General features: G+C 38.6%; 1 protein-coding gene across 19 annotated transcripts in view; it reads right to left on the bottom strand.

Moving 5' to 3' along the window:
- SLC38A1 (solute carrier family 38 member 1) overlaps window positions 1–27554 on the bottom strand; it is an 87123-nt gene that overhangs the window by 29551 nt on the left and 30018 nt on the right. For all 19 annotated transcript variants that reach the window (XM_055357383.2, XM_055357376.2, XM_019038835.4 and 16 more), the window contains 3 exons: window positions 27045–27259; window positions 16941–17016; window positions 16530–16645 (listed from right to left, as the gene is read on the bottom strand). In XM_055357383.2, coding sequence (XP_055213358.1) covers window positions 16530–16645; window positions 16941–17016; window positions 27045–27166 — 314 coding nt within the window. In that variant the 5' untranslated portion in view covers window positions 27167–27259. The remainder of the gene's footprint in view (window positions 1–16529; window positions 16646–16940; window positions 17017–27044; window positions 27260–27554) is intronic.

Genomic DNA, 27554 nt, shown 5'->3' with positions numbered 1-27554 from the left:
AGAGTCTTTAAGTCAGCAACATTATGAAAGATGTGGTTCAGGACATTCTAGTAAATTTTTGACTCTCCTGAGAAGAAACTTAGAATTCTAGACTCCTGAAGCAGGGAGAGACTTTCAGAGAGAACCTAGTCCAGCACAGCATGTTTACCCAGGACAGGAAACCTCTATGCTCCATGCCAACACACAGGCATCCAGGTCTGCAAAGTGTCTTTTAAAAGGGGACATATTATGCAACCGATTCTGTTTCTGAAAAGTTCTGTGCTTGGAACTGAGGCTCAGCTGAAATCACTGTCGCTACTTCTATCCTTGGGTCCTCATTTTACCTTCTGGACCTATTTGTATCTACTTGAAATCTAACACCTCTCCTACCTAACAGTCCTGAGGGTGCTCATTTTAAGATTGTGCTCTTTAACTCAAACATCTTTAATTCTTTGAACTGTTCATCTTGTGATGAAGTGTTTGGGCTGTTTACATCTCAGTCATGGTCCAGTTCCTCAACCATCCTTTTTAAAGGCTGTGTGCTGAGATGAACACAATGCTGTAACATCAGATTTGGTCCAAACAGCGCAAAGCATGATAGGATTTTTAATTTCTCTGAGTCAGACATCTTTCTTCTTTCAAGGTAATCTATTTTGGAATTCATTTTTACGGCAACCACACACTTTTCATTCTTTTTGAGCTTCTGGTGTGAATGCTACTAGGCTGTCTTCCTGATTCTATCTTGTGTACTTTTTTTGTTTGTTTTTGAAGCTAAGTGCCAGTCCTATATTTGTTTACATTACATTTTATCTTTCAAGTCTCATGATCTCTTCTTAAATTGTTGATCCTTTTAACTTATATATCAACCACTGCATCTAACTTCATATCTTAAGTGTACCTTCATCCAAGTCACTGTCATCAACTTTGAATAGAACAAGACCATCTGGAAATGGCCCATTGTCCAGCCAATTGCTTGAAGCCTGGAAGTCGACCTTATCTCTCACCCATTCCCTCATCCTTTATATCTAGTTCATTGGCAAGTGCCCTATCATTTCTATCTCCAAAATTTATCCCAAATCCATAGGCATTTTGTTCCCATCTCCACTCTAGTGTGAGCCATCGTCTTTAATTTCTGGATAACTGTGATCATCTTTACTTGTCTCCTCACATCCGTCTTCCACCCAGCAGCCAGAGTAATCTTTTTATTTTATTGCTTTATTATGTGTCTCCATCACTAGACTGTAAGACAGACCATGACAGTTTAATTCAACTATTTACCTATTTACATTCAACATCAAACACACACATAACAGAGTCTTCACTGAGAATCAGTGAATTTAGAAACATTAGAACCTCATTGGCAAGTTATGTGAGACTATGCCAAATATCTTAACTAAAATCAAGACTCCCTCTATGAAGATAGTCCCGTGATCTACTTAGCTCACCGTATCTCAAAAGATGATATTAGTTTAGTGACTATTTAGAAAAACTTTGTTGGTTTCTACAGAGCAATCTTTTCTGCAGTCATTGCACATAAACAAGCTGTTTAATAATTTTCTCTACACTATTTCTTGGCATCTACTTTTTGCCATTTTTGAAAGTTGGGATTAAATTAGCCTATTTCTAATCCTCTGGGGATACTCTTGCTTTCCATGATTTTTAAAAAGGTTTCTGATAGTATCTTAGACAAAGTGGCATGAGCAAAAAAAGAAAAAAAGAAAAAGATTTCTCACAGTGGTTCTATATTTACTCTTTTTGCTGCAAGAAAATTTTGACTCATCTTTTAAACAACGAACATCTAAACATCTATTTAAAAAATGTCATTTGTCAATGTTTTGAATCATATTAACAGAATTGTAATTATTTGGTCTTCCATAATTTACCCAAAGATTATATGAATAATGTTGTTATTATTTTCATATTTAAAAGTACCATATGCTAATAAAGTGGAAAGCTGTGACAACAAATAAAACCAAAACATTTAATGTGATTGAAATGTTCTATACCATGATTGTGGTGGTGATTTCACAACTGTATTTGGGTAAATTTAACAAACCTCACCCTTTAAATTGGAGAATTTTATTGTATATAAAGTATACCCCAAAACAAACAAACAAAAAGCAACCAACAAACAAAAACCAACCTCAGGACACTTTAAGGGAGATAAGACTATATTTTAAAAGCCTAGCTACACAGCAATAAATCATATGACATCCTCCCAACACAGCATCAGAACCTTTGGTAGGGGTGGAGGTAAAGCAGCCGTCACTGCATCAGATCCAGAAATAGCTCAGATGGGGGTGTTTGGGGCTGCCTTGCCGCTGAGTGCTTTCAACTCCTCCAGGACCCATTCCTCCCAAAAAAAGAGAGAATCGTTACCAGCCCTCCCTAGCATGACTCTCCCTTGCAAAGTTGATAGCAGCTATTCTCAAACTTTAACGTGTGTGCAAATTAGGATCTTGTTAAAATGGATGGGTCGGGACCTGAGATTCAGCATTTCTAACAAGTTGCCAGATGCTGCTGCTGCTACTGGTCCACTGACCTCCCTGGAAGCAGCAAGACTGAAAGCCCTAAGCTCTGGCCCTGTGGTGTATACATTCCAGTTCTTTCTGTTTCTCACTACACTGTGCTGTGCATCACCCGCCACACTGTCTGTGGTGAGGTGCTGTGCCAACACTGCAGCTCAGTTACCTGTAAACACAGACCCCACGGCTACCCAAGTAAGGTGACAGTGAAGAAAAGCACTTACAGCGGAATCATTCTCATTGCTGTGGGATGCTGACTAGCTTCCAGTGTGAAAAGTAAGGTCTCATCTACTTCCTTTGGTTGACTTCCTCAAGCATTACTTTTTTTTTTCTTGAGACAGAGTCTTGCTCTGTCACCCAGGCTGGAGTGCAGTGGCGCAATCTTGGCTCACTGCAACCTCTGCCTCCCAGGTTCAAGTGATTCTCCTGCCTCTCCTGAGTAGCTGGGATTACAGGTGCATGCCACCATACCCAGCTAATTTTTGTATTTTTTAGTAGAGATGGGTTTCACCATATTGGCCAGGCTGATCTCAAACTCCTGACCTCAGGTGATCTGCCCACCTCAAGCATTATTTACTTCAGCAGGACATATGTTTAAATACTATTTTCAACCTCCCCTCCCCCATGTTTCACTCCTTCCAAAAGGGATCTGAGGCTTACTAAACTATGTAATTCTTCCTCTTCTAGATCCAGTTAGAAGTATAAAACTTTTACTATCCTCAATTAAACAAGCAGGCTAGTACATATAAAAACTCCTTGAGCTGGGGTAAAAGTGGTCTTTATTACTAGTCCTCCTTTGATCTATCACTGTCTCCTAATAACCCACAGCCCTCACTCCAAAACTTACAGACATACTGTTTGTTGAGGCAGAGTATTTACAAGAAAAATTTAAAATCCAGGACAAGGAGCTTAGACAAACCATAGGAAATGCATCGGTTCTGGGCTAGCCTATCTTTCTCCACTCCTTTCTGCTATTGCTGGCCTCTTCCTCACCCTCTTCTACCTCTTACTTCTAGTTTACCTTTCTCAAGGGTCTCAACCCTCCTGCATCTTCACCTTGCACTTTCCCATTCATCTTTCATCTCCACCAACTCTCCCTGCCTCTCCATCCCCACCCCCAATTATTCTAGGGGAAATACCTGTATAAAGCTTTGAAAACACTGTTGAAGAGACTAGAACACTAGCTGAAAATGATGGAGGGGCTGGACTGTGGGGAGGACCCAACTGAGAATGCAGACCAAGAATTTAGTGTTGCCGTGTCTGTGTGGTTGGAAAGCTCAGCTTCAGGGGTTTTCCAGGCAAGTGTGACAGCCAGCCAGTGGAAACAGGAAGTAGGGCATGAGTAGAAGGTTTAAGTGAGGGACCAGAGGCTCTCAGTGAGGCTCGAGGACAGGAATAGTGGTTTCTGGCCTAGGGAAGCAATGCCAATGGAAGACTTAAGTGGTGAGGAAAGAGACACAGAAGAAGAATCCTGGCCAGGCGTGGTGGCTCACACCTGTAATCCCAGCACTTTGGGAGGCAGAGGTGGGCAGATTGCCTGAGCTCAAGAGTTCGCGACCAGCCTGGATAACATGGTGAAACCCCGTATCTACGTTATCTACTAAAATACAAAAAATGAGCTGGGCATAGCGGCGTATGCCTGTGGTCCCAGCTACTCGGGAAGCTGAGGCAGGAGAATTGCTTGAACCCGGGAGGCGGAGGTTGCAGTGAGCTGAGATCATGTCACTGCACTCCAGCCTGGGTGACAGAGTGAGATGCCGTTTAAAAAAAAAAAAAAATCCTTTGTTTAATGAGAGCTCAGATGGAAAGAGCCAGGCCCAAAAGCGAAGAGACAGGGACAAGGTGTTCTGAGTCCCTAAATTCATATGAAAATGTTAAATATTTTGAAAAATTCAAAATGATCTTTTATATGAAAATGGGTTTTGTCAAGCCCTTTAATTTACCTTAAGGGATTCAATATAATTAATAAAACACTTTACTGATCATTAATAGTACCAAATGTTGGGGTATTCATTATATATCAGGCCCTTTCTAAGCACTTTTTAAAATACTTCACTTATGAGTAGTACTATTACTATCCTTATTTTACAGATAAGGTAAATAAGGTAACAAGGAGGTTAAGTATTTTGTCTAAGGTCACACAGCTAGTGTCAGAGCACTCAAACCCTGGTAGTATGACTCCAAAGTCGCTACCCATCACATTGCATTGTCTATCAAAGTCAAACATCCAGAGAGGAATAACACTGTAAAAAATAAGACCTAAGCGGCAAACAAAAATCTTAGAATGAAATACATTGAAATGTTAATGGAGCTTGTCTAAGGTGAGCCTGAACACTCTGAACAGAGAGACTTTGCATGTTTTCTTTATACTTTATTTCATTTATTTTATGCATTTTCAAAATGGTTTAATGGTTATCTTAGTTTTACAATAAAAATATAAAGAACTTTTCAAGTGACAGTATTATTATTTTAACCCCTTTTTAGGGGAGAGTTGCATTTGTTTAAGTCTTAAGCTCATTAATAGAATCCCTGTTTGATTAAGGAGCTCACAAAATACTTACAGAAAGGAGTAGAAACATAATTATTCAGTCCTAAAGTGGACTTCTTAGTCACTAAATTCTGATCAAATTTCAAAATTCTGAGGGTCAGAAGACCAGCACACAGTGACCTTGTAGCATGTGATCATGTATAATGCTTACAAATTAGATCAGGGAATTAAACGGGTGGTTTTAAAAGGTCAGGCAGGAAACAGGTGGAGAGCAATTATTTGTACAGTTCTTTCCATTTCTTTCCTTGTAGGTAAATCTAAGCTCTGTGGTGCAAAGCTTTTCTTAAACTAGCCTCACTGTCAGTTAGGTATTTTGTTTTGTCTAGAAAAAGAAATATGCATTGCTGATGGCCAATTCAAATAGTATCTAATATAATCCTAAAAAGAAAGAGGAATCTAAAAGAAGTATCCTGGTAAAAATAGAATTTTAGTTTAGTTCGTTCTTTGTAAAAAAGTTAAAGAGAGGTCTGAGCTTAAATGAGGATGTTGTACCAGTGAGAAGGAGAGCCATGTACCACTACCACTTCCTGTTTTTAACCTATAGTGGGTAGAGGGCTGTGGGTTTTGTGGGCACTCCATTTATAACTCTTGACACTCTTGATGTGTCCTCGTTCCTCTTTTCCCACTCCACAAGGACAAGTCGTTTCCCTTCTCCTCAAACCTAGATCCCTACTCTTTATCATATTCTAAAGATGTTAACTCTTGAGTGACAGAAAAATCCCATGTGACTGTTGAAATAAAGGAATATGCTGTTCTCGGTGGGTATTTGGAACTTTTGTTCCAGTAGAAAGGTGGATTGGGGGCTTCATTCATATTTTCCCATTCTGTTTTTGTGGTAACAAGGCACATTTAAGGAGAAATAGGCAGTTTAAGAGGAGCACCCAATGGACATGTTGCTCTCCTCCCCACAGATGTCAGTCATCTTGGGCAAGTTACTTAGCCTCCGTTAATTTTAGTTTTGTAGTCGCCCAATGGGTTCACCTTGCCCGCTGCCTAGACAGAACCACTTTATTGAGACAGGGGAATTGCAATGGAGAAAGAGTAAGTCACGCAGAGTCAGCTGTGTGGGAGACCAGAGTTTTATTATTACTCAAATCAGTCTCCCAGAGCATTTGGGGATCAGAGTTCTTAAAGAAAATTTGGCAGCTAGGGGCTTGGGAAGTGGGGAGTGATGATTGGTTAGGTTGGATATGAAATCATAGGGGGGTGAAGTAAGATTTTCTTGCTGTCTTCTGTTCCTGGGTGCAATGGCAGAACTGGTTGGGTGAGATTACCAGTCTGGGTGGTGTCAGCTGATACATGGAGTACAGCTCTGCAAAATATCTCAAGCACTGATCTTAGGTTTTACAGTAATGATGTTACCCCGAGGAGCAATTTGGGGAGGTTCAGACTCTTGGAGCCAGAGGCTGCATGACCCCTAAAATGTAATTTCTAATCGTGTAGTTAATTTGTTAGTCCTGCAAAGGCAGACTGGATCCCAGGCAAGAAGGGGGTCTTTTTGGAAAAGGGCTGTTACCAATTTTGTTTCAGTCAAACCATGAACTGAATTCCTTCCCTAAGTTAGTTCGGCCTATGCCCAGGAATGAACAAGGACAGCTTAAGGGTTAGAAGCAAGATAGAGTTGGTTAGGTCTGATTTCTTTCACTGTCATAATTTTCTTGGTTATAATTTTGCAAAGGCGGTTTCAGTTTCTTTATCTATAAAATGGGGGTGATTAACAGGGTTGTTATAAAGATCTCATGGAACAATGTACACTTTATAACTATCTTTTCTTTTTTAAAGTCCTTTATAAAATTAAAAGTCAATCTTACCTAGCCAGCCACACAAAAGGAGGCTGCGGGTGGCTTTGGTCTGCAGGCTATCCCTTGCTGACCCCTGATACAGATGCAGATCTTTGAAATCACGTGCCTGACATAAGGTAAAGTCTGTGGCCAGAGAACAAAGCAAAACTAACTGGCCCACAAAGGAGCAGTTTTCCAATTAAACCAATTACCACTCTGTGAGTAATAAAAGTTCAAGCTAACCTCGAAAATCCAACTCTCTGCACCATACTTAACCTGCTCTACTGTGCTAACATGCACCTGGCCTACTGTAAACCAGATGAGTGAGCAGAGAAGGCATTCTACCAATCATGGAGGTAAATAATGCTGTAAAACCATAGCCAGTATAGTTAAGTTGTCTGTTGCAGGCTAAGAAAAATACACTGTACCAAAACAGAGATCACACTGTTGTCCTTGGATAGGACCAAGGCACCTGATGCAACTCAGCATAAACAGGACTGAGTGAACTCAGGGTATACACTCTAGCGCATGCGCACATGCACACACACGCACACACACCCCTACCTTTCTGGGGCTAAGAGAATTGAATTCTTAGAACCCCCTTATCAGATGCATCACAGATGACTCATAAACTAGCAATAGCTGCTCAACTTCTAAAAACAATGAGTGGGACTCATCTCCTACGCATGCCAACTATTTCTGTTTACAAAATAGGCACTCATTGTTAACGCAACGCTAACCACTTTCCCATTTCCCTATTTCTGAAAAGCTTCTTAATCCAGTGGATTTCAATAGAGTTCAATGGCACTGCCACTGTCCCTTTTCCATGTATTTCAAATGTTGGCAAGCCTGAATGTGCCATTTCTCCCTCTCCCGGGTTATTACTCCCAAACAACAGACTCTGATGTCAATGATTTTTGCTGCCAGCCAAAGGACAATTTTCTCTTCAAATCATTTCTAAGGAACTGTGACTATAACTCAAAGAATTCTAAAAACAAGAAACTGATTGGCAAGAGGAAAGATGAATGTGACTAGTCCGATGGACCTCCTAGGATCATCCGGAAGAGTAGGGTTTCCTTATTGACTTCCTCTTAACTGCTCTGTCTTTAGATCACAAGGTCCGGTTTGGTATTTCCTAAGGAGGCAAAGAACTGCTCACTTAGGAATGCACAGAGGAGATGACTTACCATTTATAAGGAATAACTTGATAAATAGCACACAGACCATCTTCGTTGCCACTGAGAGCAAAATTATTATCTTGGTAGGTGTCATTCAACCTTTTTGGCATATATGTAAAGTAATAAAGCAACGATAGCTTAAGAGCAGGCCAAGTTTGTATAAAGGTATGCTGCAATCTCACTGCAACTTAGTAGAATTTGCTGAAAAATATTTAGAGACATCAGAAAGTGATGCTGGTGCAATTGGTTAAGAATATAATTCTCCCGATAGAATGAGAAGACTATTTTTTGTGATGGGATCATAATGATCAAATTCCCATAACATATGAGCAAGGACTTAGGGCAATGTGCTGATGGGTCTATACTTTTACTTCTATTTCTATTTACTCCTTATGTAGGCTCAATTGTAAAACACTAAATTTAAAGAGAGAAGGGACCTGGTAGTCTGATCTCAGTTTACAGAGACCCTTATATTTTTAGACTTATCCTTACTGGAAGGGGTACCTACTGATTTGTTTGTAAACATGGATCATAGACAATACAATGGTGCATAGTTTTGCTGGTAGGATAATTACAAATGGCCCACAAAGGCAAATATTGAGAGACAGACAGAGAGACAGGGAGGGAGAGAGGGGCAGAGAATTCACCTACAATTAAGTAAACAATCCACCAAAGTGAAGGTAATTGCTGTAACTGACAATGACAATTACCGTCCTTTTCCCAAACAGCAATTTAACAACAAATGCCCTTTTGCAATACCAACCTCATCTAGTATTTCTTAGCAGTCTCAGAACTATTTTGAATTTTCAAATGAAGGAGGCATTCCTAGGAAAGTAGACAATGAGCAGCCAGTCCCATGCTGACTTTGTGATTATTATCACATCTCCACAGCCTACTAAAAGTCTGAGGGTGAACTAAACCTTTCAGTTGATCTTTTTCCTCTCTGATAAATTTGCAACAATAATGAAAGCCACTGTTTTGCCCTAAAGCCTTGTTTCTGGTTTTGCAAAATCTAATTCTTACATATCCATTCACTCATTTCAGTAAAACTTTGCTGACGAGCAGCTACGTGCAAATGCTGTTCTAGATCGTGTTAGCGGGAGGAAGATGATTTCAACAAGGAAGAATTTGGCATTAATCCTGCCCTTGTAGGGCTCAGCATTCAATATGGAAGGTAAAATGTATGCTTAAATAATGGAAGTGATACTTACTATTAGAAAGATACAAATTACACTGAAAAGGAAAGGAAGAGAGAACTCCCTTCCACCTGGGAGGATCAGACAAGCAGTTTTGGAGGAGATAACATCTGATCTAGGCCTTCCAGGACCATGAGGATTCAGAAGACAGAGATGAGACAGGGTACGGGTGAGCTCTGGAAAGACCAAGGTAACAGTTTTAAGGCAGGCAGCCTCTACAGAAAAGGGAAGGTTAGTGTGGCAGAAGCTGAGGTCATCTGAAGGGAAAAGAGGTTGAAAATACAGTCTGGAACAAGTGGCACAGCATTGACAGAGTCCTCATTCTAGCTTCATGGTCTAACTATCTACACCAAAAATATATTTTCTCTCTCAAGTTTTTAGCAGGTAAGAGGAAAAAGAAAAAGTCTTACTGCACTGGTGTTAAGTTCTTCAAAAAACCAATTTTTTTCAAGTAGCTTTTTTTCCTCTAAAAGCAGGTTAAAAATAAATTTAAAGAGTCTAAACTTTCCATCTCCACTCCACCTCTAGACCCTTTCTCACTCTCCAGAAGTAACCACTGCCAACAGTTCTCTTGTGTACCCTCCCCAAATATTCTGGGCAATATAATGTATACATATAGACACACCCTCCTTCCATGCTCACTTCCACCCAATATTCAGTTTGTATTCATGTAATAGTACTATGCTACACAGTATTAGTAATACTATGCTACACAGTAACATAGTGCTACACACTATGTTCCCGGTTACAACCTAGGAGATTTTTCCTCACCTGCCCATATAAGTCTATTTTACTCTTTTAAGTAGTAGTCTAATACTCTATTTTATGAAAGTACCATGGTTATTTAACAAGTTTCCTAGGGTTAAACTTGGTATTATTTGATTTTGCTATCACTTGGTGTTTAATTCTTAATAACAAAATGTTTAGTTACTTCTTTCAGGAGTTCAACAGCTCCTGAAAGCAATGGGAAATCTTAAATTGCACATGCAGGAACCCACATGACAAATATGAAGCCACTGAGAGGTTTATTGGTTTCACAATATACTTTAAGCATACATTTTACTTGTTGTGAACAGGAACCTGACATCCTCGGCCTACAGTTTGGTACGCTTGATATTGCCAAGCTGTTTTCATGACAGTAAAGGGGATGGTTATTGGTGGAACACTAGCAAGAAAATTCAGGAACACTGGCTGATTTTATAAGGCGATTTTAAAGGTACATTATATTGGAAAGTAAAAGGTAAGTACTAACTTGCAAGCATCCGTTGATAAAAATAAAGTTTTTCTCAAGTTGTAGAGTAATAATGCAACTTTGGTGTCTGAAGAAGGCATCACCAAAGGCGGTATGGTGTTTTAGATCACGCTGGCCCTAGAGTCAAGCAAGCTGGCTCCCCTACTTTCTAATGTGTGATCACAGGTAAGTTATTAAGCCTCAGTTATTTTATCTGTAAAATGGGGCTAATACCTACCTCATAATGTTGTTGGTGGGGATTAAGATAGTGTACCATATATAGATACTGTTCAGTAAATGTTAGCCATTATTTAGTGACTACCTAACACTAACTGTAGTATTTTAACAAATACCTACAGTGTGTACTATGCACCACGCACTACTATCACTCTCTCCACCTCTCTTTCTCTCTCACATTCACACACACACACACACACACCCCCCACTCATTTATTCTTCCTAGCAGCTCTATGCGTTGTTACTAATAAAAGTCTCCTTGCGTGCCACTTTTCAAAGTCTGTTTTTAGATAAATTATCTTTTTCACTCCCACAACCACAACACAAATGAGATAGAAAATGGAAAACAAGAATCCAAAAGGTCTGGTATTATAATCAACCAAATAAAATTTAAACTATTGTTTTACAAACATTTTACTTTTGTTTCACAGTTAACATTTCAAAGAGATTGTTCGCAAACTCAGTGTTAATAATAAACTGATATCTCAGAAGTGTCGTGAATTCTACTTTTGTTTTTCATGGTTTTCAACTAAAGGACTACATTATTAAAATAAAAATAATAATACATGTTCAGAAGTTATGGAAAAATAAAAAGCATTTATTGCTTTATCAGATTCTGTGTAGTGTAATAAACATCATACTTACCTAGGACTATGAGATGTGTTCTAGAGATTAATTTCCTATAAAATGTATGCCTTTAATAGAAATCTTCAGAAAATGTAACAAAATGTAACAAAACAAAACCCACCATTCTTCCATGTCAATATTGATTTCTAATTCCTACTTCTGCTATGATGGAGTTATGGGTAAGACTCAGATAAAGAGGAAGTTATGGTGGCAGAAAATTCCTTTAGCATCTATTGCCTTTTATTTGGGTACTCACTCCTAGGAAAACAGCTCAACAAGTACTCTTTACCCTGAGGTACTTGTGCCTCAGTACATCCCTGACTTGCAGCCTCAGGGTCCAGCCCCACTTTGTTACCCATAGAGGATATATATGTGCAGAACTATGATAAATCGAGAGTGCCCACCAGCATCCTCAGAATTCAGAAAAATGCAAAATCCAGCACCATTCTTACAACAGGACAGGACTCACTGAATCTAACTGAATTAGAGTGTGTTAAACAGGGATGACAGCCATTATGGATAGGTTAAAAAAAAATGAGCTGCAAACTCATCCAAGAAAAAGAAATCGCACCAACAAGTTTCCAGATGACTGCAGAGAAGGCTCCACACCCAGCCTCAGGGAGACACTAAGGAGCCTTCCCAGCTGCTGGTCCAAAGAAGCCTGGACAGTCTTGGACTCCTTTCCTGTGTTGGCCAATGTGAGTCTGGAATGGAGCCCTGTACCAGATGAAATATCTTGATCCTGCCAACTGCTTCTTGGCTTTGAGCAGTTGTAGGAGCAGCTGGTTTTACAAGAGTCACAGAGTGAATCCTTGTCCTGAGGTAGGAGAGTCCTAAGTTTAGTGAGAAACTTAAAGTTTGAGCCTTTGTACAACTACCTTCATGAGATTTAGCTGAAGACTTGGTGTGTTGCGCTTGTTATCCATGAATGTTACAAATAACTAAATGACCTATAATAGTTTCATCCAGGAAAAATCTTCCTTCAACTATAAAAGTAAATTTTTCCAATTCCCCACTTTAATCAGACACTAAAGTGTCATGAGATAGGAGGTCAATTATCCCTCAGCCAGTATAGTTAAAAATCAATTGAATTCTAGGAATAGTAGATTAAATACAAGAACTTACTCCCTCTCCCTTGATATCCCAGTAAAAAGATTTTTTTTAAGGCGTAAAGCTGCTAGGATAAAATATAATAGTAGACAATAATGAAATTTTGAAAGCTGGAAAGCAGACAGACCTGAACCATAAATCGGCAGTGGAAAAAGCCAAGACCAACTCAATTTACCTCACAGAATCTCTAAAAGGCACTGCTGGCATGACTGAAAGTTGGGGATAATGGAAGGGGTGAGCTAAAATAGTGAGGATCTGTTGAACTTTTTTCAAGAAATAGCTGGATTCCCCAGACCAGGTCCTACTCCATAAAGCTGACTGGTTGGTCCTCCCCCATCCTGGCAACAATCTGAATATATGTTCTCTGGAAAGTATACAATATATGTTTCTAGGTGAGAGACTAGGCACAATTTGTGGGCAAGAAGCATAGTCTAATGAAAATTGGGAACTGAGTGAACACATGCCTGCTGGGATAATCATTCCAGCCCTTTCCCCCTACTTGGTTCCCAGAAAGATGGCGGTGAGGTCTAGGCCCCCAGAACAGGGGATTGGGAGCTGTTCTCTGGGTGATCTGAACAGCCAAAGAAGAGGGTCTTAGACAAATGACCCTGATGGTTTCCAAGTAAAGGGCTCGAGAGCATCTTAAGTGAAGCTATTGCAAACAAGCCCCACTCATGTGTGCCAGGCTCAAATCAGCCTTGTTTTTCCCCCATTCTTGAAGACAGCAGATAAAGAGGAACTATCTGACATCAGGGCAAAGAGTCTAAGGTGAAAGACCCCAAAACAAACAAAAATCAGCTTGTACCTCAGGGATACAAACAGCAAAATCCAGATTGTGGAAAACTTTACACGAATGGCCCTGTTTCTTAAATAAGTGGCACAGAATAAAAGGAGAGAAATGGGAAAATATAAATTAAAAAAGGCTTAAAATACATATCAACCAGTTGCACTGTGTGAACCTTATCTGAGTACTGATTTGAACAACCCATATGTTTAAAAACATAACATAATCAAAGCAATTTAGATACTGATTGTATATTTGATGATATTAGGGAACTGTTGTTGACTTGTTTCTAGGTATGACATATTGAGTTAAAAGAGTCCTTATATTTTAGAGATATATACTGAAATATTTAGGGATGAAATAATAAAATAGCTGAGATTTGCTTCAAGACAATCTTGGTGGGGGACTGACTAAAACAACCATCCATAGAAGGAAGGAAACATAAAAATCTTTTTCTACTATTCTCTCTACTTCATGTTTTAAATTTTTCATAATGCAGAAAAAAACTATCATTAGAATCCTCAGAGAAGATATTGAAATCATGAAACAGAACCAAAATAATATTAAAAAGAAACATTCTTAGAGTTTTTAAGCTCTTATAAATATAGTAACAGAAATAAAACATTCAATTAAGAGGGGAAAAATTGAGGACGTATCCCAAAAATTACAGTGAAACGTTATAGAAATGAAAATAAAGGAAAGATTAAAAAACTTAGAGGACTAGTCTAGAAGGTCCAAAATCTGGGGGTAATAAGAATTCATCAACACAATAATGTAAAAAAATTCCCCAAACTGAAGGTCATGGATTTCCTTTTTTTTTTTTTTTTTTTTTTTTGAGACGGAATCTTACTCTGTCCCCCAGGCTGGACACAATCTCGGCTCACTGCAACCTCCGCCTCCCGGGTTCAACCGATTCTCCTGCCTCAGCCTCCTGAGTAGCTGGGATTACAGGTGCCTGCCCCTACACCCAGCTAATTTTTTGTATTTTTAGTAGAGACGGGGTTTCACCATGTTGGCAAGGCTGGCCAGGCTGGTCTCAAACTGCCAGGTGATCCACCGGCCTCAGCCTCCCAAAATGCTGGGATTATAGGCATGAGCCACTGCGCCCGGTCAAGGCCATGGATTTCTAAAAGAAAAGATTGCACCCAATGCCTGACACAATTGATGAAAACAGGCCCACATCAAGGCACGTCATTGTGAAACTGCAGGATATTGGGAACTAAGAGATTTGACAAGTTTCCAAAAAAAAAAAAAATTAACAAAACCTGGCTGTATATAAAAGATCAGGAATCACAAGCATATAGGACTTCACAACAGAAAAAAGCTAGAAGGAAATAGAGCAATACCTTCAAAATTCTGAAGGAAAATTATTGCTAGTATAAAGTTCTATATCCAACCAAACTACCAATCAAAGGTAAAAGTAGAATAAAAATATTTTTCAGAAATAAAGGTCTCAAAAATTTTATTTTCAGTCACCTTTTCTGAGCAATAACAGCACATAAGTAAATCCAGAAAGAATAATAAATGGAATATAGGAAACAATGGATCTAGCAAAGAGGAGAGGTAGAGGAAATCCCCAGAAGGGTGATCAAGAGAGATTCCAAAATTAAAGCTACCCTTTATGCCTCAGTTTCCTTATCTGTGAAACAGGAAATTAATGATAGCAGCTACTTCATAGAGTTATTGTAAGGATTCTGCATAAAACACTTGGAGTAATGCCTGGCACTACTAGATACTACTTGTATCTCTTGTAGAGATACAAGAATTACTGTTGTTACAACCATCAAAGAACTGACTTTTTACACTAGGTTAATTTATAACTTGACATATTGCAATAACTTTTAAAAAAAGAAATCAATGTAATACACATTCTGAACTGAACATATTCCCAGCTTTGGAATGACTGAAAATAGTCACAGAACCATAGCGTTTTGGAGGTTGGCCTGGTTCTGAAATTTTTCTTGCACAATTTCCTCGTTTTGAAGAGGAAGGAACTGAAGTTCAGAGTGGCTAAGAAACTTGCTTAAAACTACATAGCCATTTAGAAGAGGAGATGGGAGTAGCGCTCAGGTGTCTCATGTAAATGCACTGAAAACCAGAAGTGTAGCTCCTCAAGCAGTCTACTATCCTCAGAGAGTCAGAATTTCACATATACTCAAAAAAATCACCATAGAAATATGTTGTCCAATTCTGCCATATTACCCTAAAACCTGGCACTCAGCTCAAGCGGAAAGGCAACTTAGAAAGATGCATTCAGAGTGATCAAGAGAGGAGGCTAGAGTTAGGTTCACTGAATTAGGCTGACAATATGGAAGACAATGTATCGAATTCACCATCTTACACAGTCTTTTAATTTTAGAAAGGACATGTTAATTTACACACACAAAAAATTAATGCCTAACACAGGGCAGCATGGATGGGCATTTCTGTTCCTGGAGTAATGGAATGGGCAGTAATATTCTTTTATCTCAGTTTTTGATGTCTTTTTTGAAAGGATATCCACAGTTTGTAGGATTAGTAACCATTTCGGTCACTGCTTGTAAGGAAATGATGCTCCTGTCAAAAGGACATGGCAACAAGGACTATCTAGCCAGGCCAATGAAAAGCGTGAGTTTCAAGTCAGGGAACAAAAGGCAAGATCCTCGGAGAAGTGCTTTCTCCCTCACCTCATCACTGACACTCGTGTGACATTTGAGAGGGAATCAGGCTGGGCGAGAATTTTCTTAGTACAAATTCTATCATCTCTCTTAATCTTGTTCCAACTAAAAATAAGCCCTCCATACATTTGCAGAAAGTCCCATTCAACAGTTTGAGATAAAGAAAATTGCCCATTTTCTTTTCATTGAATCTCAGTGGGAAAGTACATGCTAATTTCTCGTCTTCAAAACACTGAAAATTTCTATGCTTCCTGAATATTTATTACAAACAAATTTGTAATTGCCCTTTGATGTAGTACACGCTTCACAGCAATCCAAATGCCAAAGTGGTGACTGGCTGGGGTTAAACACCTCTTAATATTTTAACTGAGATTTAAAGTCACAGGTAGACTCCTAAAACACCAAAAAAAGTTATTTTCAAATGTTTTAATCCTTTTCACAAATGCTTATTTCAGTATTTTTGATTAATAGAAAGATTTTCTCCTTCCTCTTTGTTGTAAGCATTAGGTACATTTTGGAAAATCACTCAAGCAATAAATATCAAAGTATGTACTTGTAACTTAGCCAAGTTAATAAAAAAACTATTTATAAATATTTCACATTTCTTCTATGTAATAACAGAAACATACAAAAAGTTCAGTTTTAAAATGGAAAGTACCGGCACGTCAATACTCACAGAAAAAGTAGGATTCCAGTGTTTGCCAGGGCAAAGGCGAGTCCCAAAATCCCACTGCCCATAATGGCGTTGCTTAGGTTAAAAACAGACATGCCTAAGGAGGTTGTACCTGGAATCTGAACAAAGAAACAAACATTCACACTAAGCAAAATAATCCCCAAGAAAGTTAATCAAGCCAAAGCCTTTAATGCACTCTCAGGAACCAATATGGAAGTAAAATTCAAGAAAATCCATTCTTAGTTATCTAGTTATTTCCTTGAATGGATTTCAAGAGAAAATACATAAGGTATGAGGAATATCCTGGTGAATACAGGTAGCTATGCTTTTGGTACTATGCTACTTGAATTAAAAAGCTTTGTCCCAATTTATATGATTAAAAAAATAAGCATACTTCATTATAATGATACTTACATACTCATCACACTTCTTTTTTTCCAAATGGCTGTTTGTGAGACTTCTTCTACTTTCACGATCAGAAATAAACTTGCTGTAAAGACATGCGTAATATATTTAACCTTATGATAATGATTTGAAGCTTGACATCTTTACTAAATGATATGTTACTCATCAAAACATACACGAACAGTTACCAATCAGCTCTCTAAGAGTTTACAGCCCTATTCAACCACCAACTCCCCCAACCTTTTTTTCTTTTTCTTTTTTTTTTTTTTTTGCCATTATGAGTTGTCTATATTCTCGTTTTACCAAATAAACTATAAGTGCCCCAAGGGCAGGCACTTTGCCTCATTCATTTTTATATCCTGCACTCTACCTTGTACAAAACAATGCCAATAACAGGTGCTCATCTTGAGATGAAATGAAAGACAACCGTAAGTCAAAAACAGCTACACATTTTGAATCATTTTAATAATAAATTTAAACACTGTATACAACATAAATTAATTTTTGTATAGTTTTTCCGTAGGTGGAAAATTAGATAATATCAAGACTACTATAAACCTGGTATTTAAAAGGATACTAGAGGCAAGTTTTCTTTTGAGCTCAGGTTCTTGGACTACAAAATTGTTAAATAGAAATTCCCTCTCCCTTGCAGAAAAGAAAACAACTGTTTCACCATCAAACATTCCTTCAGCACCTGCTATATGCAAGTCACTGGAACAGGCACTGGGGAGACATGGGGGTAGGTAATAAGTGATGCAAACAGGAGGCTACAGGAGTTCAGACTAGGAAATTACGGTGGGAGGCAAGGCATATGGTAGATGGTGAGGGTCAGAGCCAAGGCTTTGAGAAAGCAAGGGACTTAGAACTTGAATTCAAATCCTCACTATCTCTGAGGGCCTGAGCATGCTACCTTAGTTTCCTCATCTGGGAAACAGAAGTTAACACTATTACATCATCTTATCAAGTTACTGGGAGACTTAAATGAGAGAGTACATGTTAAACATCAGTCCAGCACCTGGCACAGAGTAACAGCAATAGATGTTAGACAGTCTTCTCCATGGGGAAAATAGGACTTCAGATGGGAACAATTCAGCCAGGCTAAATGGAGTAAATGATGTACAAATATACAGAAGTAAGAATTTAAAATACTTTAAGAATCATCAAATATATTCAGGGTGAGTATCAAAACTTTATAGCCTAAATTTCTAATTTAAAAAAATTATCCAACAAATGATTTTGTCAAAGAAAAGTCCAACAGCAGATGTTGGCGAGGATGTGGAAAAAAGGGAACGCTTATACACCATTGGTGGGAACTTAAATTAAGACAGTCTCTATGGAAAACAGTATGAAGATTCCTCAAAGAACTAAAAATAGAACACCATTCCATCTAGCAATCCCACTACTGGGTATCTACCCAAAGGAAAGGAAACTATTATATCAAAAAAATACCTGCATTCATATATTTATCACAGTACTATTCACCATAGCAAAGTCATGGAATCAACTTAAGTGTCCATCAACAGATGACTAGATAAAGAAAATGTAGTGTAGATGTATACCACGGAATACTATGTCACCATAAAAAATAATAAAATCATGTCTTTTGCAGCAACGTGGGTAGAGCTGAAGGTCTATATGAAATGACTCAGAAGCAGAACATCAAAACCTGAATGTTCTTACTCATAAGTGGGAGCTAAACAACGGGTCCACGTGGACATAGAGAGTGAAATAATAGACACTGGAGACTCCAAAGAAGGGGAAGGTGGGAGGGGGCAAGGGATGAAACACTATCCAATGGGTACAACGTTTACTATTTTAAAAGCCCAAACTTCACCACTATGTACTATATTTGTGTAACACAACTGGACTTGTACCTCCTAAATCTATAAAAATAAAAAATTAAATGAAATTAAAAGTCCATGCATAGGCAATCTGCTGCATATATTAGTAAGATATGTTAAGGATGCTTTTTGGCTCTTCTAGTCCGGAAATTCAATTACCTGATCATGATTAGAACAAATGACAGTGAATTTTGCATTAATAAATATAAAACCACTTGAACTGGACTAGTTTAATGAAGCAATGATGCATGCCTATTTAAACTGTACATTAGATTTTAATATACTTTTTTCTGAGACAGAGTCTCACTCAGTCACCCAGGCTGCAGTGCAGTTGTACAATCTCCACTTCCCAGGCTCAAGTGATTCTAGTGCCTCAGCCTCCAAAGTAGCTGGGATTACAGGTATGCACCACCACGCCCAGCTAATTTTTGTATTTTTAGTAGAGACGTGGTTTTGCTATGCCAGCCAGGCTGGTCTTGAACTCCTGGCCAAAGTGTTGGGATTACAGGCATGAGCCACTGCACCCGGCCTCATACACTTTTTTCAATGATGCTATATTTCACAATAAAACATTTTTAAATGAAACATATGTATCATTGATGTTGATTTTATTCATTGACGTTTTTCATCTTTATCCAAGGGATCTGGTTCTTTCAGGCATTATTTCTCCAAGTTTGTGTTATTTCAAACAAAATAACCAAAGTTAGGCAATACACTTACTACAAACTTACTCTGGGATCATCACTTGGTATAAGCTATACAATCTGCGGACACTGCTTTTGGCTAGGACCTGCTGGGGATCAAAAGGATGTGGAAGAAAAACCTTGGTCTCTTGAAACACAGGAGCTGACATTCGGCCAAGGAGAGACCCTACCAGGTAACACCACTATAGGAACGTCAGGCTGTGCAGATTAAGATGAGGTAAGGAGTCCAGAGAAGGAAAAAACCAGCACAGACTGAGATTAGCCAGAGGAAACTAAAAGACAAAAGCCTAAGAAATAATATAGAATGTTCTTAGCAAGAGATTGACATAATAAAAGCAATATATTTGCAGGCAAACTCTGGTGGTTGTATATAGCATTGCTGCTAATAACTGGTTTGGCTTTTCTTTTGTCTTTAATGTTTTGAATCTTTCCACAGAACTAAGGTTTACAGATCTGGCTGCAGAATGGCAGGGGAAAGCAGCCTTCCCTTTCACACAGGCCGCCCTAAGAAACGTGGGGACTGGACTTTCCAAAATGAAATTGAGTCAAAATATTTAAGTGTTGTTCTCAAAAGACTGTACAGTGCCCCTTGGTATTTGTAGGGGATTGGTTCTAGGATACCCCTCTCTCTTCTGAGATACTAAAATCCGAGGATGCTCAAGTCCCTAACATAAAATAGTTATAGAATTTGCATATAACCTATGCATATCCTCCTGTATACTTTAAGTCATCTCTAGACTACTTATAATACCTAATACAAATGCTAGGTAAATAGTTGTTATACTATATTTTTAAATTTGCATTTTTTAAATTGTTGTATTGTCAATTTGTGTTTGTTTTCTCAAATATTTTCATTCCTGAGTTAAATCTGCAGTTGCAGAACCCAAGGATACGGGCAGCCAAATGTATTTCATCAAGCTAATTTTATTATTATTATTATTATTTTAGAGACAAGTTCTTGCTTTGCTGCCCAAGCTGGAGTGCAGTGACACGATCATAGCTCACCGTAACCTGGAGCTCCTAGGCTCAAGTAATCCTCCTGCCAGAGCCTCCCAAGTAGCTGGGACTACGGGCACACACCACCACGCCCAGCTTATCTTTTAAAAAAAATTGTGTAGGGATGGAGTCTTGCTATGTTGCCCAGGCTGGTCTCGAACTCCTTGGCTCAAGTGATTCTTCCAACCTCGCTTTCCCAAAGTACTGGGATTACAGGTGTGAGCCACTGTGCTTGACCTAATCTGGCTAATTTTCATAACCAACTCAAGTCTACTAAGTCTATCCAGCAGTTTTCCTTTGCCTTTCTTGTGGAGGGACTTGTTTTCCAGAGAATTTCCATTATATTTAAATTAATAGAAAAGCAAATATTTTCAAACAAACCAAGCAAAACACCAATAAACTGCCTGTTATGGAAGATCTAAATTCCAGGCCTGGTAACACTCCCCTGGGTTGGTAGCAAAGCATAGGTGAGCAGAGAAGAAAGAGATCCAGGCACTGTGACATGAGGGGGCATTCAGCCAGGTCAAACATTGTACAGTTGAAGCAGATAAAGAATAAGTCCCTGTATGACTGCCAGCTGTTTCCTGCAGAACTTCTGCATGATGAGAATAATGATACTGACAGAGCTATTTTAATGAGTAACCGTTAAATAGCACATTAAAACACATTATTTGTGGAGTGTCTCCTTGATTCTGTCTCTTTCAGTCTACTTTCTGCAACAAGACTTAATAGGTTTTCCCAAAAATCTTCACTGCCTCACCCACTGAATAAGCTTCAAGCACAAATTCCTCACTCTGCAATTCCAGGTACTACTTAATTTGATTTTGCCTCAATGTTCCAATCTTAGCTCCCCCTGCTCCTCCTGAGGTGCTGGGGGCTGAGATAGAACCAGTGCATTCTGAGAGCAGAGAATGAAAAACAAGAAGGCAGTAGGAATTCACTTTCCCTTGAGGAGGTCCTCTTTCTTCCTCTCAGCCAATCTTTCCCTGTCAGTTCAAAACCCTCATCATCCACAAGTCTTCCACACTCTGGTTTGGAATTTTTGGACTGTGACCTACTTATTACTTTATCTGTACCACACTCTGTCAACACTGAACTCATCTTGAATTGTGGTGGTCCAGTGCTGTCTCTCAGCTCCTTCTAATATGTACCTAACCACACATTAGCAACTCAGAGGAGCTCTCCATAAGCTGAATATGCATCTTCTCTTTAGAAATTAGGGAGAAGCTTAAGCTGGAGGGAAATTTAGCTCAATAAGAATGAAGTACTTAAAGCGTCCCTATTCTCTTTATGGTGTTTCAACTTTTTCTTCTCTTTAAGTCTTTACATCTTTGCTTTGTATTTCTTTTTTTCTTTCTTTTTTTTCTTTTTTTTTTTTTTGAGTCGGAGTCTCTCTCTTTCGCCCAGGCCGGACTGCGGTGGCGCTATCTCGTCTCACTGCAAGCTCCGCCTCCTGGGTTCACGCCATTCTCCTGCCTCAGCCTCCCCAGGTAGCTGGGGGTACAGGCGCCCGCCACCGCACCCGGCTAATTTTTTGTATTTTTAGTAGAGACGGGGTTTCACCGTGTTAGCCAGGTTGGTATCGATCTCCTGACCTCGTGATCCGCCGGCCTCGGCCTCCCAAAGTGTTTGCTTTGTATTTCTATACATTTAAAAAATATATAAAACTAACTAACTTTTTGTAATGGAAAATTCCATTCAAAATAACTAGGTCAAGCAGCATATCACAAGTTTCTGCTATCTCACCATTTAAAAGATGCACTTGCTTGTTAAAAAGCACGACCTCTGGCAATATAGTTGATGTTATATTTCTCTTTATTGACTTTAAATATGCTATGGAAGAAGGTGCCTTTGACATGTTATCTCAGGATGATAAAATATTATTAAAAAAAGAGTTCTCACTGGGTGTGTCTGTACCCATAAAACAGAATTTAATTAACCATTAGGTAGCCAATTGCTCTGTGAACAAACAAAACAAAACAAAACAAAACAAACTCTGCAATGGGTGATTGGGTGACCCTGAACAGACAAAGCCTTAAAAAATGATGTAAGCTGTTATAATGAGGTACATTGTGAAGAAAGGCAAGCAACAGAAAGCTATTATTTAAAACCAGAAACAAATCAACAGTAACAATCTAATTAAGGATGAGTTGTACAACAGAAAGATAATCTTCCTATTTTAATCAGGTTCTTACTAGATTATACTGTTTCCTCTGAGAATTCATAACATAAAAGAGATGAGTGGTTGAACTTAAATGACCTTTCCTACTCCTTTCTCTGAAATGCTAACATTGTATTAAAAAGGAGAATAAAATGAAAGGGAAGAAGCAAGTAACAAAGATATTGGAAAACATGAAAAGGGAGAATTGAAGAAACAGGAATCTAAAGAGAAGAGAAGACTGAGAGGTAAGCAAAGCCTTATTTGATGGACAAATTCCACTGAAAATAGGAAAAAAAGACTTTAATTGTAACAAGAGAAATAAAAGCAAGAGAAGAATTTTCTGACATGAAAACTGAATACAGAAAGAAGTTACGGAATCTTCTTCCCTAAGGTATAGAAAACATAGAAGAAGAGGGATAACTTTTCAAAGGTCCTCTCAAGTGATAAAAATTTCGCCCACAAACTCCAAAAGATATATAAAGACAAGTGGATTCAGGGTGTAGTGACAAGAGTTGCCTCGAATTCTTTTAAAAACAAATCTTAATGAAAAAATCTCAAATTTTGTTAAATAGTTCCTGGGTCATAATAGCAATAAGTGTACAGAAAGGACAATAGCAGATAAATATTAAAATACATGCATATTTGTCTGGGTACACCTAGAATAATCTACTAATGTTTCACCAAATTTAAGGTGGCAATAACCAGCAATCATCCGAAACCTAGAGCAATGTCATTGCTTCTTGAGGTGAAGAAGAAAGAAGTGCTTGCCAAAGAAAGGGGACTGCATTTTTACCAATAGACTTTTCTCACACTAAGAGGCTTACTATTGCCAGACACTGTGCCAAGTACTTTACATGGATTTCCTCATTTATTTTCACAATAATTATGTGTGGTTGGTATTATTTTTAGCCCCAGTTTGGAAAAATTAAGTAACTTGACCTAAGTTACATTACTATTAACCCATTTATGCCAGAGGTTGCAAATTTTTGTGTGTGAAAAATTAGACCTTGGCAATGACCTTGAGCAGTAGGATATAAATAAGTCCCACAAGCTTAGCGTTCCAATAATGGAACACTAGGCATAAATGGGCTAACTAACCTGTTGTGGCAGGATTTGAATATAAGCAGGCTAAGTGCAGAGCCTACGTTCTTAACCTACAGATAATAGTGCATTAAACATTCCCCAACAATCCCATGAGGAAAGGTATTATTATTATCCCCATCTTAAAGGGATGGGATTGAGGCTCAGAGCACAAGATCAGTAAGATCTATGATAGAGCCAGGATTCAATGCAAGTCTAAATCCAAAGCCATGTACTTTACTCTCTCTCTCAGTCAACACATAATTTGTAATGTCCACCCTGTAGACATTACCTAGACACTGGGATAGGCAGTCCACCCTGCCTAGACACTAGGACAGGCAGAAGGAATATAAAGATGATTAAGACAGTCCCTTTTCACAAGAAGTTCACATTTAGAGGAACAGTCTAGAGCTTTCTACTCAAAGTTTGGTTCACGGATCAGCAGTTGCGGGCGTCACCTGGGAATTTGCTAGGAATCAGAATTGCAGGCCCCACCCCAGACTTACAGAAGCAGAATCTGCATTTAACAAGGTTTCCAAGTGTCTCATACACACATTAAAACACCAGTTGGCAGCACTGGTCTAATGGATATTTTAAAAGGTATTGCCATTCCAGGTATAGGTTTCTATGACTACAACCCCAAAATTTGGGCATGAAATAAAACAACTGAACTGGAATAACGGCAGATGTCTGAATGCTCAAATGACTCCACTTTTATTTTCAACCAAACTTAAAAGAATAAAAGGTTCTTATTGTATCCAATTGCGAAGTTTCCAGGCAGAGCTATCAGCTAGATGCCAAGTAACACACCATCAATGTTTGTTTTCAACATTTTCTCCAGCTTCCTAAAAGTTCACTGTTTGGGGAGAAGTGGTTTTCTTAGCTTCATATAATTGGACCTACCTTCCTCCCACAAATTTGAGAAAGCCGCAGGAAGAATGAGGGGTATTTAGGTGTAGTTTTTGCAGGAATCATGGACTACTAAAATATGCCAATACAGTAAGCCAGATAACCCAGTAGGGAGCTTCAATAAAATTGGCAAGGGTCTTTTTCTTTATTAGCTTCATGCTATAACATGTTGTTTTTAATTGTGTTAGAGCCAGAAATGAAGCAAGAGTCATGAACTGAGTCAGAGAAGGAGGGGAAATAAAGAAAAACAAACAAACAAAAACTCATCACACTGCATTTGCAATACGGGAACCAAAAGCCAACAGACCTCCCTCTGTACCAACGCTTGCCCTGGTTGGAGCCTATAGGGAAGTGAGCTCATCCAGGCAAGGTGCCTAAGTTGCGGGTGAGAATAGATGTTTCTCCCATCTACTGCAAGTGGTAATCATCTAAAAACTTGACATTTTTAGTAAGTGACACTTTTAAAAATCAAGTTCAGATTCTAAACTGACTATTATAAATGACTCCCACCTTTAAGGCCCTTGAGGTTTGGATTGCTTTGATAATTTTATAAAACCACAATGTCCTACTTGTGGTGAGAATTCCTTCCACTGTTCAGTGGAGGTCAGCAGGGACTACTGAACTGTCCAGGAGTACAGCACATAAAACGGCCCTGGTAGCATTTAATAGAGCTATTAAAGACTAGCTTTTTACCAATGCCCAAGCATTATAACCAGAGGGAGGAGGGTAGAGTAAAAATACACAAATTTTAGACAGACCTGTGTGTACCCTTGGATAAGTTATTTTCTTCCTCTGAACCTTAGTTTCCTTATTTGTAAACGGAAATTTTACATTTTTCTCACTTGCAGAAGGATACTTGTGCATGGCAGTTATTAAGGATATGTGGTAGCATATGTAAAATACCTGGCACTCAAGAAATGGGTATTATTATTAAGAATTACTCAAAAAAGATGAAAGAAGTAAGTATACTTGAGTCCCATAGTAAGAAACATCACCTAGCACTGTTGACCGTACTTGGATAATAATGAGGAAAAGTGTCTGAGTTGGGGACTTAACCTCTTAAGAACATTTAAAGGAGGAAAAAAGGAGAACATCTGCATTAATAAATGATGGTAGCTAAATCCTATGCTGGGCTTTTAATCACATACTTTATCAGAATGTAGACTATCAGAAATGATTTCTACAAAGATGCCTGGTTAGTTGACATAATGTTCTTATCCTCTTCCATCCCAGTTTCCTTTTGACCCTCCCAAAGTATAACATTGTAGGTGTTCTAACAGTCCTGCATATGTCACTCTCTTCTCCTAATCTTTCAGGAGGCTGTGCCGCTAACTCCCAAGCTGGAGGCTTCCTGCTAAGCCACCTAGACAATCAGTGGGTCTAAGAATGCCCCAAATCATTTTTTTAAAAAGACATGTGGTTCTACTCTTGCGATGTAAGCAATAAAGACCCAAGGGTTGGAAGGACTTGCCTGAGGACACAGCTAGTGGCTGGGAGCTTCCAGGCCAGCACTCTTCCTACCCTGACCCTCTACTTCTTCCCCATTGCTTCTCTCCTCAGTTGTGATTGCTTTCCTTCTCTTTTTCTTTTATGTACTATGTCTCTATTATAGTTCCTCACAGAGTCATTTGGGCTCAACCATTATTATTATTTAAAATCCATACTACAAGTGACGCTTATAAGGATGACACACTTGTAGTTTAACACAGATTCATTAGCAAATGCAACTTTGACCATTTCTTGATTAAAATATGTACAGATGACTGTAGTACACATTTGGATATGGGATGCAGTGAAATTCCAGTAGTCTGCTTAATTCATAACACAGAGCTTGGTTGGGGTTCAATGTATTCATACATTTTTATTAGTCTCAATTGAAAGATTTTAAAAGATGAATAAATTACTTTCCTATTTGCTTCATCTGCTATTGCAGACTATGCCCAACAGATGTCACATAAGAAATTCAAATTGCATCTTCAAATGGAACATAACTTTAGTAATGAATAATTCAACAGAATAACTAAAAACCAGAATAATTTTTAAAGCCATTTCTTTTTCTTTACTTTTTTTTTTTTTTTTTTTTCTGAGACAGAGTTTCACTCTGTCATCCAGGCTGTAGTGCAGTGGCATGATCTCGGCTCACTGCAACCTCCGCCTCTCAGGTTCAAGAGATTCTCCTGCCTCAGCCTCCCAAGTAGCTGGGACTACAGGCATGCACCACCATGCCTGGCTAATTTTTTGTATTTTTAGTAGAGACGGGGTTTCACCATGTTGGTGGGTTTCACCATGTTGGTCAGGCTGGTCTCGAATTCCTGACCTCAAATGATCCACCCACCTCGGCCTCCCAAAGTGATGGGATTACAGGTGTGAGCCACAAGCCATTTCTTTCACTGGATAGAAGTGTTAGTGGAAAAATACTCACCTATTTATCTGACCATTTTCTACTTCGGTGAAATCATTGGAGTCATTGCTAATGTTATCATCCTCGGGCACTGTCATGTTTTGCAACTCAGTTAATTCGAGTCCACTTTTGAAATGCATCATGATTAGAAAGTATCTGTAGTTTGAAAATTAGTCCAAATTTCTCCTGTTCTGAGTGTATTTAGAAGTAGATACCAAAATGGAAGCTTGACACCCCTAAAATATAGCAAAATAAAAAAATAACTAAACATATGAAACGCTGATTAAAAATAAATTACCACAAATAAACAAGTAGTTAATTTACTGATTATACAATTTTACATGTTGCTACTAGATGCATTAAAGCAATCTTTGTCTATCAAGTTATGGAGGTGTATCTAAATTTTATGCCTTTTATAGATTTCCTTCCATTTTTAACTATACAGTGAATCATGCCCCGTAATCTTACTGATCAGGTTTATAAGAATATCATGTTAGCCGTAGGTAACAGAGATCCCCTTTTATGATATGA

Source organism: Gorilla gorilla, chromosome 10, assembly GCF_029281585.2.
Source record: "Gorilla gorilla gorilla isolate KB3781 chromosome 10, NHGRI_mGorGor1-v2.1_pri, whole genome shotgun sequence".
Classification (NCBI taxonomy): Eukaryota; Metazoa; Chordata; class Mammalia; order Primates; family Hominidae; genus Gorilla; species Gorilla gorilla.
The sequence above is the reverse complement of the archived record's forward strand: the minus strand, read 5'-3'. Positions and strand labels throughout refer to the sequence as shown.